Genomic DNA, 20121 nt, shown 5'->3' with positions numbered 1-20121 from the left:
ACAGATGACGATGGAACAGTGTTCTGTAGGATTATTTAAAGACATCTGATCAAGAACCAGACTAGAAATAAAATTTGCCTTTTACCATGCCCTGATTGCTCTCATGCCCCATGTCCAAGCTGAGTCACATCCTGCATCCATCAGAAAGCCCTGTATTTTACATTGTGCTCTTAGGAAGCAGCTGAAGCACAGTCCCTGAGCAGGGTGAATTGCTTGGTGAGCTGAACAGCTCACTGCTGTCACACACTGCTTCCCACTGATGGGACCTTGGTAGAGCTCACCAGCAGACCTTGGTCTGCCCACCAAGACTTGTCCAGACTAAACAAGTAACCCTGGTCTAGCGAGCAGCACACTTGCTAGGGACGGGAGACCTAAGCCCCAGCTAACAGCTTACAACACAGTCATGCTGGCTGGCTTCTTTTCCCTTATCCAAGGAATTTTGAGCCCCAAAGAAGGGAGTTATTAGCAGCTCATTCACTTTTACTCATGTAAGGCATAAATCACATCAGTAAGAGTTGGAATTTCGGGGTTTTAAATCTAGTAAGTGAAGTTCTTGTAGATTGCATCTCTTTTCTAATAATCTGTATATTTTGCTAGCTTTACTTTCAAAAATATGGCATTGACCATATTGGAATCAGCAGGGGCCTTCTGAAAAGAGCCAGTAACAATACTGCTTATGGCTTTGTAACTGTTCATAGAAAGCACGAGTCAGCATTGCGGTCTGTAAGTAGTTTAAAGCATCGGAAAAGGCAGCGACAAAATCCACTCTTCATTGAGAGGCAGCTCTCGTTATGCTTTCTCACCAGTTCAGAGATTTAGAGTTCAGCTGCTGCAAGGCTTTGCTTCCCACACACCCACTTTCTGAGTATTAGTGCTGAACCCTGTCAAAATTGCGCTTTTGTTTTGCACTGCCTTCCCCAATTCTCCTCTAAAAACGATCATGCTTCTGCCTTTGCAGTCACACAAGAATCAAAATGCCTCGTCAAACCCAGCATGGTCACCTCAGTATGACATCCCAGGTATAAACTGCATGCCCATTGAGGATGTCAGTCTTCATTATTCCCTTTACTTCAATTTGAACTAGGAAAACAATTACAAAACATGCAGGGGACTTTTAAGTTTTCTTCCTCAGTACTGTTTCAGAGTACTGTGTGCATCTGTAAGATGATGGCACTCCTTTGACTGCTAAGTAAGCATATTCCATGACTGCACAGTCTCCATGGGCAGCAAGCAGCCAACCCCCCATGCTGCACAGTTTGTGCGACAGACTGCGTTTGCACAGTGAGATTCAATTCTATCTGCCTGTAGGGACTAAAGCTTTCTTTTCCTGTTTAAAACTCAGGAGCAAGCTTTTACATTATCAAAGCTTTGGTGTTTTGTGGGTTTTTTTTTTCCCTTATTAGTATAACATAAGCTGCATGCAGCCAGAATCTGCGGTGACCATAAATTGCAGCTGATTCCCTAGTAGACCATGCAGTGGTAGAATACTACTGATATAGTTAAACATGAAAAAAAAATGAACACTTTCAGAACCCCCATTTTCCTTCCTGTTGTACCTAGACCCAGCCTTGCCGCTTTCTCATACTCCAGTTTTGTATCACCACTGCCACTGCTGACAATACTTTTTTTCAATGGGGATATCACAGCCATAGCCATTGCCAGAATCTCTTGGCAAACTAGCTGCTTTCTGAGTCAGAGCCTAATGCCATTACAAGGTCTGCAACAGCTGCAGCAGTCATACATCTGCAAGTCATTTGAACATTTTATGATGAATAAAAACTATCCATTACATAGACCTATACATTATATATTAACCCTAATACTTATTCAGTTACACTAACAATAACCTTTTCCCTCTGCATGCCGTAAACTTCTTTGGCTATAGCATGTGTTAACAGAGATACTTAAAGCTCCAGTCCATGGTGGAGCAGTCCCTGTGTACATATTACCCAACTTATTCTACCTATTTAAACATGAAGTGGGATGATGGAAAGAAAGAAAGAAAGTGAATGTAAAGCTATAAAAATTCATACCATGCATAAGGAAACCATTTTTATATAATTGCATGAGACTGTGTACACTCATGCAAATAGAGAGGATACAAAACAATGGGAAACACAGGGGAAGAATGAAAACATGGACTCAAAATATATAGTTAAGAGATTTCATTATGATATGCACAGATCTTAAACCCATCCAGATGTCCCCAGCTGGTAACCTGATCCTCAACATCATACCCAAGATCTGAAATCTAAAAAGTCAGAATGCTGAAGATGGGGTAGCAGGACTTACGGAAAAAGAAATGGAAGCTGTGAGTAGTTAAAAAACCCTTTAAAATAATAATGATAATAAAGAAACATAAATGTGGTTTCATGAAGGAAATATATACACAGCCGCAAATTACAAAGTCAGCCCTTCAGGACATTACATTCCTCATGCAAGCTGCTGAGCCCGCTCAACATAAATAGGTGTAAAATACACTCACCGGCTTAGTGACTTCAAGGCTAGAGTCCCATATGTGATTCCCTACCAGTGAGTCTTCTACATATATATACTTTTACAACAGTAAATGTGAACTGGGCAAGACATACCTCCCTATGAGTTTCACCATAGGAGTTTTAAAGAGACAAGGCGAAAGTCTGGCATGACAGAAAATCATAATTTTCCTGTGAGATTCACCCAGAGCCAGGATTTTACTAGCAGCCCATATGCACGTAAATACTGTTTCATGTTTGTTCATTATATATCATTTACAAACTCTTCTTGGACTCTCAGAAATACATTTCTATTGCTTCCCACTCTGTAATTCATGCATTGGTTTAGAGCCCTTCAGAATATCAGTATTTCTTTGGAATCAAAATGTCAATTAACTAGCACTTTCCCACTTGAGTTAAATGTGTGGATTAGTAAATTGCAAAATAGTGTAAGTTTTAAGAAGCAGCTATTGGAATAGTCCTACAGTTAGGAAAGTGACTTTTAGGAAATGTTTTCTTGACTTGATCTGCTTCCTCTGTGCGGTGAGAGGCCAAGCTTTATTTTACTGGCAGTTACATCTTTATTGCTTGTGCTGGCTTTAATATTTCCATTCAAACAATCCACATATTAGAAATGAAGAAGAAAACCCTAATAAGGTTACAAACAGTTCATTTGAAGGGGATTCAAAAGGCATCTAGCAAAGCTCTTCAAGGGTCAGAAAAGCATTACACTTCAAGGCTGAAAACCACCTCGCCACTGACAAACGGAATGCTTTACTCAGCAGGGCCAAATCCGTGCGGTCAATTTGTGGAGCACCTACCTCCCCCCTTAAATAAAAAGGGAAAATCCCGGCCCTTCGGATTGCAGAGATAACTTACCAAGCGTGACGTGATGCAGTGATGTCTTTCTAAGTCAGCAGCCAGCCAGCTGTCTCTTTGCTGCTGCTCCTACTTTTCCCATGCTCCGGCAGAGCGAAGCTGAGCAGCCAGGCCAGTTGCACAGCCGCTATCAAGTCAAAGGGCAAGAGCAAAGCTTAGAATAAACACGTTGTTTTCACTCGCTTGCTTGAAGTGCTGCCAAATCTCTTAACATTAGCACACATAAATCGGTGAGTATATCATGAAGCCTGAGGCCTGAGCAGCTGGAATCTTGTAGTTGTTAACCTGAAATCTTAACGTCCAAAAAAATAGCTTCCCCATTCCTCGAGGCTATGTGGAAAATCTCAAAACACACAATCATAAAAGCACGCCCAACATCAAGAAAAAGAACTCCCAATTATTTTTTTCTTTAGTTCTCCTTTTTTATCGTCATCTCAAATTTGCAGGGTGGAAGGGGGGAATGGGGTGTTTTTCTTGAGATTTTCAAACATTTTCCCAATTTTGTGCAGAAGAAAGTGGTCACTGATTCTAGAGGTAAATCCTGAAGTTATTCAGCAGAAGGAAGACTATGGAGATAAACAGCTCAGGGCCCAACAGTAAGAAACCATTCAGCAGGAGCTAAGCAGCTGCAAGAAGGGTAGACCAGTCGTTTTTTCTCTGCCAAACAGCAACTTTCAGGAAGGAGTGGGGTAGAGTGGTGGTGTTCCCCTCCTGGACAACAGCTTTCAAGCAGTTCTTCAGCAAGGACTTGAAAGAAAAAGCTCCTTCTCCATATCCAGCCGCCAAGAGAGAAGGAGTTGAAAAACACCGAATCCTTATGGCTAATGGGAGGGTGATATAAAAGATGGAGTCCATTGATTGGTGTCCAGAGACAACAACTTGGTATGAATTCCAGCACCATTCCACTTCCCAGCAGCTGGATTTCTCACCAGGGTGGATTGCTGGTTTTGGACACTTCCCCATTTTTTTCCGTCTGTTAACAGTCTTCCCCTAGTAAGTATTTGGAACAGTTGTAAAGCTTTTTTTGTATCTAAATGGCCTTGCTGTTGCCTGAATGCAATTTCAGAATTACTGGCATTTCTGCACAGACTATCTGAAGTGTATTTTTGTCATGCTGTTAATAAGCGTTGCATCCCATGGGAGAACCTCCGCTAGCTCAGAGTTTCTAAACAATGTGCACACTCGACACAGGAGATGTAAGGAAAAAATCCTTGCCATTTTTTACTAGTTTTTAGTTGGAGTTGCTCACTAAAGAGATGCGATGTACAAAGTCAATGGGACCTGTAACTCCTCATGTAGAAAGTTTGGATGAGAACTTGAGAAATGATGTGACTTGCCAATGGTTACACAGGCAGCCAGGGGTCTCACAAATGATCCAGAGCCAGTCCAATACCTGAGTCATAAGGACCATCCTTGCTCTCAGTTCCTACATTTTCTGTCTGGTTTCTATATTCTGAGTTTCTTTCCAGCTCCCATCATGTTTGTCCCAGTCCTCAAACAATGGAATATAGCTCAGTGTTAGGGATACTACAGGGGAGTTTAGGAAACGTATCCTAAGACTTTCTGAGGTGGGTATGAATTTCTGACTGCAACTGAATGTGATTAGGCCAAAAAATAAACCAAAAAGGGAGCTCATAAGTATGTGCAGATTGCATTGGGAGTGGTACCATCCTGAGATGAGCACTAAGAATAATATGTGAGTACTGAAACTATGGAATCATGGAAAATAAAAATGGGTGTTTATAATTCCATGAAATAGAACCACATCAGAGGAGAAGGATGATCTGGAAACTTGACAGGTTATTTTGTTTAGGGTCCTAACAGTTCACTTAAAATTATCCAGAGTTTAGAGGAGTTTCTGTAAAGGGATAGAATCAGAACAAATAAACGAACAAAGCCACAACACAAGAACACCATGGTTGCAAAGTCAATCACTCAAATATTTGAAGGACCTGTAGTGAAGTGCCTGTATTACCCTTATTGTGTTAGCTCCTTTGTCTAACTCTGTATGCAAACAACAGCATACAATACAGAATAGCATAGGAAGGCTGTAGGTCACAGGCAGATAGCAAATACTTTGGTCAAGAACAATTCCTAGATTTTTTTGTTTGTTTTTACAGGACGGTGGGGACCTGAACCTTCCCCACTACTGTTGCTGCATAGCATCTTGAGCAACAGGAATCTTGCAAGCGCCATCCCAAAGACTATGGAAGATTCCACAATAAAATTAACGTGCTTTTCTAGCATGTTATACCTTCAAGCATAAGCTACATGAGGAAGACACTCAGAGGCACTTCAGCAACCTGTGTTGCTACAGAGCACAGTAGGATGTACCAAGGGTGCACTGTGACACACAAAGATGAAAATGGGCCTGAAGTACGTTGCACAAGATGAGCATGAAGGAACAGAGGTTATCTGGTCTGAAGAAGAGAATAAGGGGGACCTTACTACTACCTTCAACTACCTCCTTGGAGAGTATAGAGAAGACAAAGCCAGGCTTGCCAGAGGTGCATAGTAAGGCTCAGTGTCAGAAAACCAAAAATTCTGATTAGATAACAGAGAAAGGTTTTGCTTGCTGGGTTGTTTGTTTTTTTTATCTGTTTCTTTTTTAAATCATGAGGGTGCTCAAGTGCTTGAGAAGGTCACCAGAGAGATTGTAGGATCTCCATTCTTGAAGATATCAAAACTCCACTGGACAAGGTCCAGGACAACACAGTCTAATTGCATGTGCTACAGAGCAGAGGACTGATCATCTCCAAACTCAGTTGGCATGATTCTAATGTTATGATGTTACAGAATACTGTAAGCATGTTTTCTACTCACACTGCACAAAGTCATTGGTTGGACCCATCAGGAATTCAAACTGTTTGGAACAGACAGTGTCTGCTCCTACTAGCTTTTACTACCCTTCCTCCCAAGTTCTGCAAGATCACAAAATCTCACCAAAGCACTTTAGGAGCACTGGGATTCTGGTTGGCATAAAGCTGAGAAGCCCTCCCCTCGACAGATCTTGGGCAGTCTGATGACTGTTCTCAGCTCACATTCTCATTAACATAAGTAGCTGAAGAAAGAGCTGCATGTCATGGACAGAGCCTTAAAACTGCTTACCACTTTTTTCATTACATGTTAGTAGCAGGCTCAACATAACTGTACAAGTAACATAGATGATGGCATCTATTATGGTGGGAGAAAAGGCTAAGGGGAGGTTTTTATAGCTTATGTTCATTTGTCTCTTATGTGCATATAGCAACCAGGAAACCAGAGATGCACTGAATGTGTTTTTATTGTTGAAAGCTGAGGACATACTGTGCAAGATATGCAAGTGCACCCAGTTACAAGTCTTATTTTCCCAAATTTAAAATTAATTTGAAGGTAGCCTTATAGATTGCAGTGCTTATCATGACTGGATCCATGAAAGGAAGCACCAAGGAGGACCAAAACACATTTTGACCTTGTAATGACTCAAGTGACCACCAAACTTTGCTTGCATTAGTCCTTCTGCAGCCTGGATTAGTGGGGTTTCAACTGCTGTCCAGAACCTTCTGGGCTCCTAAATTACTTTTGAAAGATCTAAATAGAAACAAACTATGAAAAGTGATTTCATAAGAAATTTGCTACACTAAAAATAAATCAAAGGACCTAAAATTTGAAAACCACTCCCTAAGACAAGTAGTTGCTTTGCATTTTTTAATGAGAAGTTACTAATTCCACTTTCCAGATTCTTATCTTCATATAAGGAAGAAGTTCTTTCCTGTTAGGGTGGTGAGGCACTGGAATGGGTTGCCCAGGGAGGTTGTGAATGCTCCATCCCTGGCAATGTTCAAGTCCAGGTTGGACGAGGCCTTGGGTGATATGGTTTAGAGCAAGGTGTCCCTGCCCATGGCAGGGGGCTTGGAACTTGATGATCTTAAGGTCCTTTCCAACCCTAACTTGTATGATTCCATGATTCTATCTTCTCCCCCAGTAACACACTATTTACTTTGAAAACACCACTTCTGAATTTTATGCTGGTTCTGGTTTTCAAAGAAACTAAGCTGAGACTTAATTTCTTTCATATTCGAGGTTTTCCAGGAATTATGTGAATATCCTGGATTATACATTCTTTAAAACAAGGTGGTCCCTGACTGTATGGGACAAGTGCCTACTTCAGCAAGACAAAGTTACTAACGTTACAGAATTTGAGCACCTTGTATCACATCCTGCTTGAAACTTAAATACTAGCAGGTGACTCAAACACAATAACATCTGATAATAGCCAAGTGCAAATTAAAAAAGAATCCTTCTTCACTGAAGTCCAAGAAAACACAACAGTGGGAAAAAGTCTTGGTGCCCTTCCTCACATTATCTGCCCTTCCCAGAGCAGACTGGTTCACTGAACAGAACAAACAGAAGATATGCACTGTATGTACAAGAGTCATGAAGTTACTTGATTTCCAGCTTGATTTTAGAGGTGCAGAAAAGAACACCAGAAGACACTGAGGCAGGATTACACAGATAGGAAGAGCATTCACCATTAATTTTTGCTGTAATGGTGAAACAAGGGTAGCAAAATGCATAGGCTGAATACAGATTAGCATCTCCTTAGCTGGAAACTTAGCTAAGAAAAGTGTAGGAGTTCAGTAAAAGCAAGACACACTCCTGTTTCAACCCAATCCTGCTTAGCTGAGCAAGTCAGTGTTTACAACACCAACCCTTCTTAGAAATAAAAAGGGTGCTAGGTGAGTAAATCTGACTGGAAACAACTCACAGCCACAGCTACTGTGGGCAGATTTAGTAAACACATAAGCATATTAATGGACTGCATTTAACTTTCACTGTTTAGATTCTGACAATTTGCAGCCTCCTCCTGTAATCAGAAAACAAATAGTTAGGAACATGGTTCAGCACCAACACAGATCTAAGCCACAGGGTTCAGGTTACCACACAAAGTCTCAGTTAATAACAAAACACAGCAGCTTTACTGGGGCCCTCCAGTGGGCCCTTAATAAAGGAAGACCCCTTTCCTTACTCTTTCATGTGTTTAATGTTAACAGCAAATTTCTTTCCCTTTTATAAGTACAGCATACATGGTACCACTGGTGTCTCAAAGTGACTTTCTGCTCTTTATTGCTAAGCACATGGATTTATACATTTGCCGATTTTTAAATTTCATAGTTTGAGTCAGTAATACGCTTTTTAGTTTTTACAGGACAATAAAATTGCGTGCCAGGAGTTTCTGACTTAAAATCCTACACAGCAGGTTGATGTAGGCCTCTTGATCCTTCTTACCACATTTTTGCCAAGTTAGAGTATAAAATATCTGTTCTACTAATTGCACCCAGGGATTTGCATCCAATATCCAGATAGACTCCTAAGGCTGACTAAGTTTTCCCTTTGATCTTGTGTATTCTGTTGCTTGAAAGAATACAGACAGGTGATGGAAAACACTGCAGCTATTGCAAGTACAACTGCTCAAAGACCAATTAACTCCAAAAACCCCCAAAATGAACACAAAGCCAAAATGGAACTAAACCTTCAACAGCTGGAGGTCATCAAGGCAGTTTTCCCAAAGGGCAGAAGACTGTTACTAATAGGATGGGAATACAAAATTTAGTGAGACCAACTGTAACTGCTGATAACACATATTGAGATGTGCTTCATTTCTCGCATTTTCTGCAGAGCAAGAGTGAAGCTGGACAGCAATCTTAACTTTTATTGTGGGGTAAAAACCCAACACTGGGAACTGAAACATAGTTCCACTGAACAATTAGTACCAGGAGCTGACATTAACATAATACTATTTTCATCACATTTAAAAATAACATTCAGACGATTCTACCCCTAAAAAGTCATTATTTCTCAGTTTAATCAACGTAGTACAGTTCATTAGGAATTGCTCACTGAGATTCTCCTACATTTTAAGTTATTTCAATTACTGCAGAACCCGGATGCTAGAACCCCCAACAGAAGATTAAAGTTGTATGCTCTCCCTCTACAACAGCAGAGCGTTTGAGATGTTTCAATAACATTACACAAAGTTACATTCCTCCACTAACACAAAACATACACTCTTGCCACTGGAGACAAATACTCCTTACGCTGTTTCTAGCCAATGATTTTAAATTCAAATCCAGAGTAAACATAACCTCTTCAGAGCTGGGAACACATTTGTGTGCAAGGAGAACAGACGGCTGTGTTTCAGTGATAACAACTCCTATTAAAACCACAGCACATACTGAACAGGCACATGCACAAGGGCCATTAAGTTCTTTGACATTGTACTGAAAGAATGGTCAGTTTCAAACACGTGGGGACACTGAAATGTTAGGCCTTTTACACTATCACCAAATAATATATATTGAGAGGTAGCAAAGCTATTTTTATCCAGTAATGATTTATTGATAGCTCATTCATAAAAGACAAGAAGAGAGGGAATGTGAGAACCAAGAAGAAATGCTCAAAAGCACAAGTTATTCTGCATTCATTTATTATTCATTATCTGATTTATAATACAGATGAAGCAACAATGCTAAATAGAACAATTTATCATTCTGCCTAAGCATTTGTTTTAAATGTTGTTCTCTCAGTGCCTTGGTGAAGGTCTTCCAGAAGATGGCTGAGGCTGCCTGAATTTGGAGAGAACCTCAATAGAATCAAAAAAAGTATAAATGTTGTATTCGTGATGCTGAAGGTTCTTGTAGGTAGAATTATCGAACTCTTCTGGAGCAGGCTCACCAACTGCTGTGGTCTCTGTGAAAACAAACAGTAATTGGTGACTATAAGGACACCACAGCAGAGGGCAATATTCTTAATTACTGTCAGATCCCTTATTCAGTCAGTATTATTAACCCTTTCCCCCTTCCCCAAACAGTGAGCAACTGTAACAAAAGGAGAAGTACACTACACCCTACTTGTACCTTTTCTGCTCCTAAAGCAGCACATTAATATGCAGTAGGGGAACGGGAATCAGCACAAGTCATCTAAAACAGCACAGGTTTTAAAATACCAAATACCATCTAATGCTGGGGGTGGATAGGGTAGAACATTTATATCTTGAAGACAGATGTCTGCACTTCCTAGCTTTTTCATAGTTGCCTTGGTTTTCCCTCCAGCCAGAACAGTAGGTGACATTCTTAGCAAGCCAGGAGAGGCAAAGTAGCAGTACAAATGATCTATCATCACGTCAGACCACCAGACACAGCTATTCAGCTATTAGAACTACTTTACAGATTGATTTTTTTCCACAGGGAGAAATGATGGAATTATTGAGCTCTCCACAGTTTAATTTCAAATGTAGTTATACTGAGCAGTAATACATCAAGAGCCTTTGATGTAAATTTCCTTTCTTCTAAATATAATCTCCTAAACTTTGTAGTAGCTCTTCTACCTAAACCCAATAAAGTTATTCAGAAGTCCTTATTTCATGTTAAAGCCAGCATTAATTCTTACTATTTTAGAATATTATGCAAATTTAGGCAGTACATTTACATAAAAGGTTCCTGTTACAGGCTGGTTTTACAACCAAGGAAATTGCAAGAAATAAAACTTTACTCCCAGTATTAATTTATTCTCATATGCCCAGAATCTTAACAATAGGAAAGACATAAGCATAATCTAGTGAAAAGTCTCATCATATAAATTTGTATGTAGTGGTTTAGGTTAGATCATATTAAGCGTCTTTTGTAATACAATCTACAATAAAAATACAAGAACTCAAGCAACTGAACACGAGAATTTCCCGTTAATTCTGACATAACTACTGTGATGTAAGGCTGTCAGTTTAAGAGCATGTATCTGTAACACTCACCAAGACTCACTAATAAAACATACCATAGTAAGCCATGGGTTCAGCAGAACACCACACACAGCCTATGAAAGGAAATATCCCTGTGCCTATTGCTCAGCTCCTACTGAGACAGCTCATAGGAGACAATGCTACAAAGCTAAAAGCCACATGATGCAGTCTTTGATGCAAACAGCCCCCAGAACAGGCAAACGAAGGCAAGTGTACATTTAACGTGCAAAAGACAGTTGTTCCAAATTAAGAGACAGATGCTCAGGAAGAAAAGCATATGGAGTCTCATTTTTCTCCCCAAATACACCGTACTTGGCTCTTGAAAGAAAAATTTATCCCAGAGTTCATCCTCCCCATACTTAAAATTTCATCTACACTTTCTTAAAGAGCATGCATTTCACAGGATGTTCTTCTGAAATGAATCAAAGTGTATTTCTGACTTACCATGCCACTATTTCACTACTTAGCAGTTGAAGTCAGCAGTTTTTGCTGACTGTTTAGCATGCCTGCTCTACAGTGCGGATGGCATCACATTAACATCCAGGTTTGTAATGCGAAAAATTGCTTTTGCATTTTCAGTGTGCCTGCTGCAGAGCTTGCAGATGAACAGAAGAACACAGAACAGGACAGAAGTACAGATTACAGAAGGCATCATTAACTGTGAACATTAAACACGGAAACACAGTAGCTGTTCTCAAAGAAGGCTTCAAAAGGAAGAGAGAGCAAGATATGCCAGCAGATACCAGGGATGTGTTAAATATAGCTGGGTTTGACTTGGCTATGTTCTGGCACCCAAAGACATTACACCAGCAGGAAAGAGATGTGAACATGTCTGTACTAACCCCCACCTCTCCTCTAGCACATACCCAGCAGAAACTTTCCTGCTGTCACAGCCTTATCACCTCCATAGAGGAACTCAACAGCATAAATGCTGCTCTCAGCAAAGGCATGTCCACCCCAAAGGGTTTTGTTGGTGCAGTTATGATTATGTGTCTGACTATTGCCCCATAGATACAGATCTGCAGGAAAATTCTGTCATGTGGTCTTAACCTTAATCTGGATTTACAGTATTTACAGAGCAGAGGAGGCTGTTTTCATTGATCTTTGATGTTTTATAATCTTCACCTTGAATCGTCAGCACGTTTCAAGACTGAGTCCTCCCTCTCATATTTGAAGTTAACTGAACTAATTTGGGGCCTTTCTATTAGCTACAATGTGGAAATAATGCTTGAGCATCTAGCATTCCACTGTGGATGAACAAGGGGAAAAGCATCTAGAGAGATAAATACAAATAGCCTTTCTCCAATTTTTTTTTTTTTTTGAACAAGCTGCTGCTGCTGACTGCTAGGAGGAGCAAGCAAATGAAAATGTCACTTGCAAACAGTGCTGCATTTTATCAGCAGCTGAGTATTTGAGTTGCAGTGGGGAAAGATGATAATCTTAGTTTCCAATTTATAAACCAGATCAAATTATGAGCTGACTAACCACTTAAAACAGGAGGCAGGTCTTTTAGTCAGCCCTGCATCCTGGAAATGGATGTATAAACCCCATTATTTGTCACTTAACCTGGTTAAGACATTTCACAGAGTCACACAATAGTGAGGTTAGAAGACGCCTCTGGAGGTCACCTGGTCCAACCCCAAATGCTCAAGCAGGGTCAGCTAGAGCAGGCTGCCCAGAACCATGTCCAGACAGTTTCAAGGATGTAGGCTCCATCACCTCTCTTGGCAACCTGAGGCGCCACAACTCTCACAGTAAAGTGCTTCTTGATGTTCAGGCAAAACCCTGTGTTTCAGCTTGTACCTACTGCCTCCTGTCCTTCCACCATGCATCACTGAAGAGCGTCTTACCTCTAACTTTGCACTCTCCTTAAATTTATGTAACTACCCGATATCCCACCAAGCCATCTCTTCTCCAGGCTGAACAGTCCCAGCTCTCTCAGCCTTTCCTCACAGAAGAGAGACTCCAGTCCCTTCATCATCTTAGTGGCACTTTGCTGGACCCTCTCCAGTAGCTCCACATCTCTCATACTGGGGTGCCCAGAACTGAACACAGCACTCTAGGTGCATCTCACCAGGGAAGGATCACCTCTCCCAGCCTGCTCACAACACTGCTCCTAATGCAGTCCAGGTTATCACTGGTGGTCTTCGCTGCAAGAGCACATTGGCTCATCTTCAACTTGCTGCCCACCTGGGCCCCCAGAGCCTTTTCAGCAAGAGTATCACTCCAAGGATGATATCCAAGGCACTTCGCAATTATGCCACTTTTACTTCCAGGTAGGCAAATTCTTTAATTCAAAGCAGCAAACACAAGAGGGGTCTCAAGAATGGTATGCTACCTAAGTTGAAAGGCAAGAATGGTAAGGTCAGGACAGAGGGGCATCTGCTGTTGAAATACACAGAATAAGATCAGTAGGTAAGTTAACAGGATTGATAGTTAATAAAAAGGGAAAGTTAGATGGGAAAGTATAGCTAGGGTGATGACTGCAAGATACACAATGCTCTTTCCTAAAAACGTATCACTGACTCCTCCCCAACTCAGTACAATAACTGGGTTATGATGTCAACACTGCGCTACTTCAACATGACTCGTTTACAACCTGCTGATTTCAGAATCAATACCTGCTTCTGGCACTACCTGAAACACTGCCAAGATTAAAGGACAAAAAAAAAAAAAAAGAAAGAAAAAAGAAGGAGGATTTAAGCAAAAATCAGATGACACTGAATTTGGCACAGGAGAAAGGCAGCTACCAAATCCTTCTGAGCAAAGAGAAGAGGGAAAACAAGTTTTGTCATATAAAACCTATGATTTTGCTCATAGTGGAAACAATCTTGTCTACATTTTAGAAGTAACTCCCTTATGAAACTATAAATACAGTGAAATGAAGACCACTTCCTTTCACAGCATAACTGGAAACTGAGTACTACCAAGCACTGTAACAATCAGCAGTGAAAAAGAATTTATCTTCCAAAAAGTCATTGCTACACAGTTAGCTTCAATATAAAGATCAGAGAATCATGAACAGAGAAGATCTGGAAACCCTTTTAAAAAACAAAAAAAGTTAAACCCTAGCCCAGATGAATCAATACAGTTCAAACAATTTAAAGCTGTACCCTCTATTGTGCTGCTTGCTCCAGCCTCGACTCCTGCTTCCTGTATGGTCTCCTCCTTTGCTGCAGTGCCCATCACCAAGATTGTGCTTTCAGAAGTGTCTTCTTCTAGTTTGGGAGCAGTTACTTTTGCTTCTGACTCTTGTGCCTCCTTCACCATTTCTTCTTCTCCTCTGGATACCAGTTTTTGCTTTATGTCTTCCTGAGTCACTGATGAAGCTTTCAGCTGAATAGCTGCTTTTTGGGTTCCAATGGACTTGTCCTCCAAATAGTCAGATTTATGAGTGACATTGGTCAGGTCTTGCCTTTCAACCAGGCATGGTTTTAAGACCAGCTTTTGCCGATCTGCTTCTTTTGGAGTTGATTTTACTTTGGGGACTCCTGATTTGGATTTTGATGTTTCATTGCTGACTGATGTTTTAGAAAATGTGTCCTGCTTGATAGAAGACACATCAGTTTCTGGTTTTTGTGGCTGTTTCTTACCCACATATTCTTTATGGGATTTCTGCAACAAGTTATCTTTTGCTAGCATCGATGCCTTTACCGCTTTGTTCTCAGAAAAGACAGAATCTCGTCTAGGAAACTCAGCTTTGGTTTTGATGGCAACTTTTGAATCATCACCATCATTTTCTTCCTCAGAATCTGAGCTAGAATCTGAATCTGAGCTGGATGAAGATGAAGTTTCTTCCTCAACTATCTCCTTCCTCAATCCTCCTTCTGTTGCAGGTTTAGTGATGTTTTCCTCCTCAAGGGAAGAAACAACTACTCGCTGAGGAAATTCAACCACAGTTTTTCTTGACATGAACTTCCTCATATCTTCAGCAGATGGTTTTGAAGGTTCCTTAGGGTTAGTACTAGATATGCTCTCACCTTTGTTTGCAGATGCTAGGAGAGAGCTAGAAGACAACATTTTAGGAAATTCAATTGGTGCCTTGACGGGTAGCAGCTTGGTGCTTCCCTGTGGTGCCACTAGATCTAGGAAATGGCATAAAGAGGATTATCATCATTATATCCGACACTGATGCTACTTAGTGATCTTAGTCATACAATTTTAACTTTCTGAGATAATCTGGTACAAAAAGCAAACTGAAAGAAGTTATTATACTAAATACAGGCATGATAAAGCTGAAAATTTTAAGACACTTGAAGCTTAAAAACCCCACAGTTCTAGTTGGCACTTAAGTTTTTGCTGCTGCACTTTTCTCTTTGCTTTGCCAGACTCCTTGCAAGGGCTGTTCTTCCATGCTTTTATTCTGCATCATTGAAAATAGTTTACAGACACCTACCTATCTCAGAGGAAGGTTAAGACAGCTTGTTAGCTGAGCTATTCAGCTTTCGCCGAGGCTGCTACAGAGATATTTGTCTATGAACAAGCCAGCGAAGCAAGACTTGGTAAGCAGAACAACAGCCAGCCTCTCGCAGTAGTTATCTTTAAAGCAGTAGGGAGGAATGACTCCCAAGAAACAGAGTAAGAGAGATGTGAGGCCATACATTAAAGTATTACTTCTTCATGTGTCTATGTGATCTACCAACTGAATCATTTCTAACACAGTTTATTTCCAAAAGGCCTTATCTCCTCCTGTCTTCACTATCTCCACTCCTGTTTTTTGAGACCTCTTTGTAAAAAAAGTCTTTGAAGACTTCCTAATGCTTCATGTTAGCCTGCCTTCATTTCTTCTCCCTCATGGATACTTTCATTTAACTGAGTTCTCCAGATAAGGAACCAACAGTTGAAGAGATACCAGCAACTTTCATGCCCTTTCAGAGTACCAAGTATCCCCTGGATGCTTATGCCAATGATATCCTCAGGAGGCTGATCAACAGTAAATACTGTTGTGGTTATAAAAAATGGGAGGACAAAAGACAGGGAGCACATTGAGAAGATACACCACTGCTGAAATTTGCCCTAGTAAAGCCATAAAACTGTTGTGAGTTGCACCACTTGCAGCCAGCAGTGTAATTAAACAATTTCCAGATTATTGTGCAGATTTAAACCCAGATCTACTTTACAAGACTGTAACTAAATGCAGCTTTGCTCCTCACTAGTATTTCACAGTAATACCTTATATGATCCAAGAAGGTAATACAATTAGTTCGTGTCCTAGGTTCAGCTATAGCAGTCATTTTTCTCTTAGTAGCTGGTGCAGTGCTGTGTTTTTGACTGTCAGCCTGGGAACAATGCTGATAACACCGATGTTTTTAGTTGTTGCTAAGTAATGTTTACTCTGACCAAGGACTTTCTCAGTCTCATGCTTTGCCAAGGAGGAAGGGAAGCTGAGAGGAAGCAGAGACAGAACACCTGATCCAAACCAGCCAAAGGGGCATTCCACAGCACAGCACGTCATGCCCAGTATATAAACTGGGGGGATTTAGCTGGAAGGCCAAATCACTGCTTAGGTTGGGCTAGGTATCAGTCAGCAGGTGTTGGGCAGCTGTATTGTCTCCCCTTGTTATTTCCCTTATCATTATTATTATTGGTGGTAGCAGCAGTGATTTTGTGTTATACCTTAGTTACCTGACTGTTCTTAACTCAACCTGTGGCAGTTACATTTTGTTGATTCCCTTCCCCAACCCTCCGGGAGTGCGGGGAAAGAAGGGGGCAGGTGAGAGAGTGGCTACGTGGTTCTGAGTTACCAGCTGGGCTTAAACCATGACAGTTTGGAACAGAAGCAAGTCTTTAGCAATGCCCAAACGAAAACATCACAGAAGAGACAGACAAATGAAAATAAAAGCAAAGTATTTGATAAAGAAATACAGAGTTCTTAACATAAGCACAAATTAAAAAGATGCCAGTTTACTATTCTGTGTATGCCAGTAATACTTTTGAACAATTTCAGATACTTCTCTCTGACAGATGGGAGGTGCAGGGTGAGGATGGAGGGCAGGGGGAAGTAGGAAGATGGGCAGTCACCTTTGAAAGAAGCCCGATTCCCTGCACAGACTGACACAGCCAAACAGCAGCCTGTAGAAACTACTGTGAGTAAACATCACTCAGGATTTAAGAGGTCTTCAAAGAAGTGTACAGGAAGGTCAAACTAAAATGAGAATGCCTGAAGGGATGACAGAGAAGTAAAAGCTGAGCAAAAGCTGACGAAGTATTAATGTTCAGTATCCTAAGAAACAAAGAAGGTAGGTACCATTCAGCTTGACCATTAACAGTAGTTGTTACTTTAAACAGTAATATTTGGATACATGAAAAAGGTATGTTTCAGCTTTTAATCATGAAGTCTAACACAACTGGTACAGACATTTTAATTGGGGTACTTCAAACTTTGTACCACCTGATCTATCTTTGCATCACTTTGACAAAAGAACAATACATCCAAATTAGTAACAAGAAAATTATGCCCAGATGTATTCTTACTGATGCTTGTAACATCAGCATAATTATCAGAACATGTTCATACTAAGAAAGATGCATGCAGAAATTACAGATACGATCCTGAGTTTGTGTGTAACCATGACCATTTTATCAAACCAAAGAAAATTTTCACATCCTGTTCCATCCAGAATCTGACAAAGACAGCTGCATCCTATACAGCTTAACTAACCTTAGCCATTTGCAGGGGAAACAGCTGGCTGAAAGAGGTGGCCTAAGAGGCCTCCTGACACATTCTGAAATCAGAGCTGCAGGACAAAGAATCTAGAAACTGATGCTAAAGTACATCTCAAATACACTTAAGATAATGCAAAAATATATATAATAAAAAGCAATTTGTTGTTCAATCAAGCTTATATCAATCTAGGCTTTCTTAATGAACAACCAAGGTTTTATTTGCCCTTACATTTGAGAAGCTAATATTAGAAGCCAGAAATGTGCATTCAACTACTCCACCAGTGATCTTTTCAACAGCTGTCAATGAGTCTGATTACTCCTACTGCCCCATGGAGCTTTGCTATTTAAGCACCTGGATCTCTAATCTGGGATGGAATCTTACTCACTCCTACACACAGTGAGCCTCTATTTACAAATATTTTGCACCAATTATCCCTCTTTGAAATTTGTATTCATGTTTAGCCTTCGGTCAGGGACAGAAGGGGTTCAAATACTTGGGAATGTCAAATGCAGTACAGCATGCAAACCCAGGTCCATGTACTGCCTCACTTGCAAACCTATGGGGCAAGAAGCACTGTATCTAAATTTAACACAACAGGGCTGTGACAGTTTTCTGCAGCTTCTTGCCTCTGTTGCCTGGAGCAGGTATTTGGATCTTCAAAGTGCTTTTCTGTAAAACAGGATGCTTTTTGATCCTGATTATCCTAACATTTCAGAAGAAAAGGGCGAACATCTGAAGTTCAAACTTCAGATTTTGCACATCATTAAAAGTAACTTGCTACACATTTCCATCAAATTTCAGGCAACTTGCAAAGCTGCTTTATATTAAGACAAATGTAATGATAGCTCTCCTTAAGTCTGGTCAAGCATCACAGCAGCTAAAGAATTAAAGTGAAAGTAAACAGGAAGTAAATATGAAGCTCATAGGATGCCTTATAACTATAGCTGTCCTGGTTTCAGCTAAGAGAGAATTAATTTTCTCCCTAGTAGCTGGTGCAGCGCTGTGTTTTGGCTTTAGTCTGAGAACAATGGTGATAACACACCGATGGTTCAGTTGTTGCTCAGCAGCGCTTACCCTGGTCAAGGACTTTTCAGTCTCATGCTCTGCCAGTGAGGCGGGGCATGAGAAGCCCAGAGGGAGCAAAGACGGGACACCTGAACCAAACTAGGCAAAGGGGTATCCCATACCACAGCACATCACACCCAGTACAGAAACTGGGGGCAGTTACCTGGAAGGCCCAGATCGCTGCTCAGGTAGGGCTGGGTATCAGCCAGTAGGTAGGGAGCAACTATATTGTGCATCACTTCTGTTTATTGTCTTTTCTCCTTTAAGTTTTATATTCTCTCCCCTTGTTATTTCCTTTATCATTATTATTAGTAGTAGCAGCAGTTTTATATTATGCTTTAGTTATTGGACTGTTCTTATCTCAAACCATGGGGCTTACATTCTTTCAGTTCTCCCCATCCTGCCTGGGGAGGGTGGAAGGGGGATGAGCAAATGGCTGCATGGTGCCGAATTACTGGCTGGGTCTAAACAATGACCAGCTGCATTCTTATTCCACACAGACCCAATTTCCACTAGACTTTTACTTTCAGTTTTCTTACTATGCAGCAAGTTTGAAAAGAAATCCTTGTTTACACAGTGATGACCTTTTACTCCCTTGGCTTATGTACCAGCAGCTCCAAGACAGCTCTTCTTGCCTATTTAATGACACCCACGGGAGCCTTGAACTTCAGGCTGTTAACTAGAGGCTCTCCTACGATCAGCCATACATCCATTGCCTTTTATGTAACCTCCACCAGCGCTGAAGGGCGAAGCAAACATCTTACTCTTTGGCGGCTTCCCGGAGCCCGCCGGCTTGGTGCAGAGCTCCGCGGAGGGGACCTGCCCTCGCAGCCCCCGGACTTCCAGCCGCAACACCTGGGGATGAAGAAAACGGGATAAAGGCGGTATCCAGGGAGCCCCGGAGGGAGCCGTGCCCACCCGCAATCCCCATGCCCTATGCATGGAGGTGCCACCAGTCACCTCAGCCAAAGGGCTCGGCAGGGGGCGCTGTGGTTCTGCCCCACGCATGCGCACAGCCCCCCCCCCGGGCCTGTGGGAGAAGGTGGTGCGCCGCGGGGCTTGTGCTACCGAGCAACCCCAGCTCCTCTGTGCCCCTCTCTCCATACCCCATCCAGCTCCCTCCCTACGCATTCCCTTACGGCTTACCGCCCGCCCACAGCCCAGCAGCGAAGAAGCGGCCATCTTGGCGCTAGGCCCGGAAGCAGCTACCGGAATAGTGACGCTCCCTCACACAGTCTTCCCCTACCGCGCAGGCGCGGCAC

General features: G+C 41.5%; 1 protein-coding gene across 1 annotated transcript; it reads right to left on the bottom strand.

Moving 5' to 3' along the window:
• Nucleotides 1–9802: 9802 nt before the first annotated feature.
• NDUFV3 (NADH:ubiquinone oxidoreductase subunit V3) lies at nucleotides 9803–20100 on the bottom strand. The gene is made up of 4 exons (XM_061359245.1): nucleotides 20006–20100; nucleotides 19624–19714; nucleotides 14241–15212; nucleotides 9803–10082 (listed from the first exon to the last, which is right to left on the bottom strand). The coding sequence occupies exons 1-4, from the start codon at nucleotides 20039–20041 to the stop codon at nucleotides 9916–9918; spliced, it is 1266 nt and encodes a 421-aa protein (XP_061215229.1). The 5' UTR covers nucleotides 20042–20100; the 3' UTR covers nucleotides 9803–9915.
• Between the last annotated feature and the right edge of the window lie 21 nt (nucleotides 20101–20121).

This window comes from Neopsephotus bourkii, unplaced genomic scaffold (assembly GCF_033783945.1).
Source record: "Neopsephotus bourkii isolate Nb327-2 ecotype Australia unplaced genomic scaffold, CSIRO-AGI_Nbou_v1 NB_962, whole genome shotgun sequence".
Classification (NCBI taxonomy): Eukaryota; Metazoa; Chordata; class Aves; order Psittaciformes; family Psittacidae; genus Neopsephotus; species Neopsephotus bourkii.
This window is presented reverse-complemented; position numbering and strand designations above follow the sequence as displayed.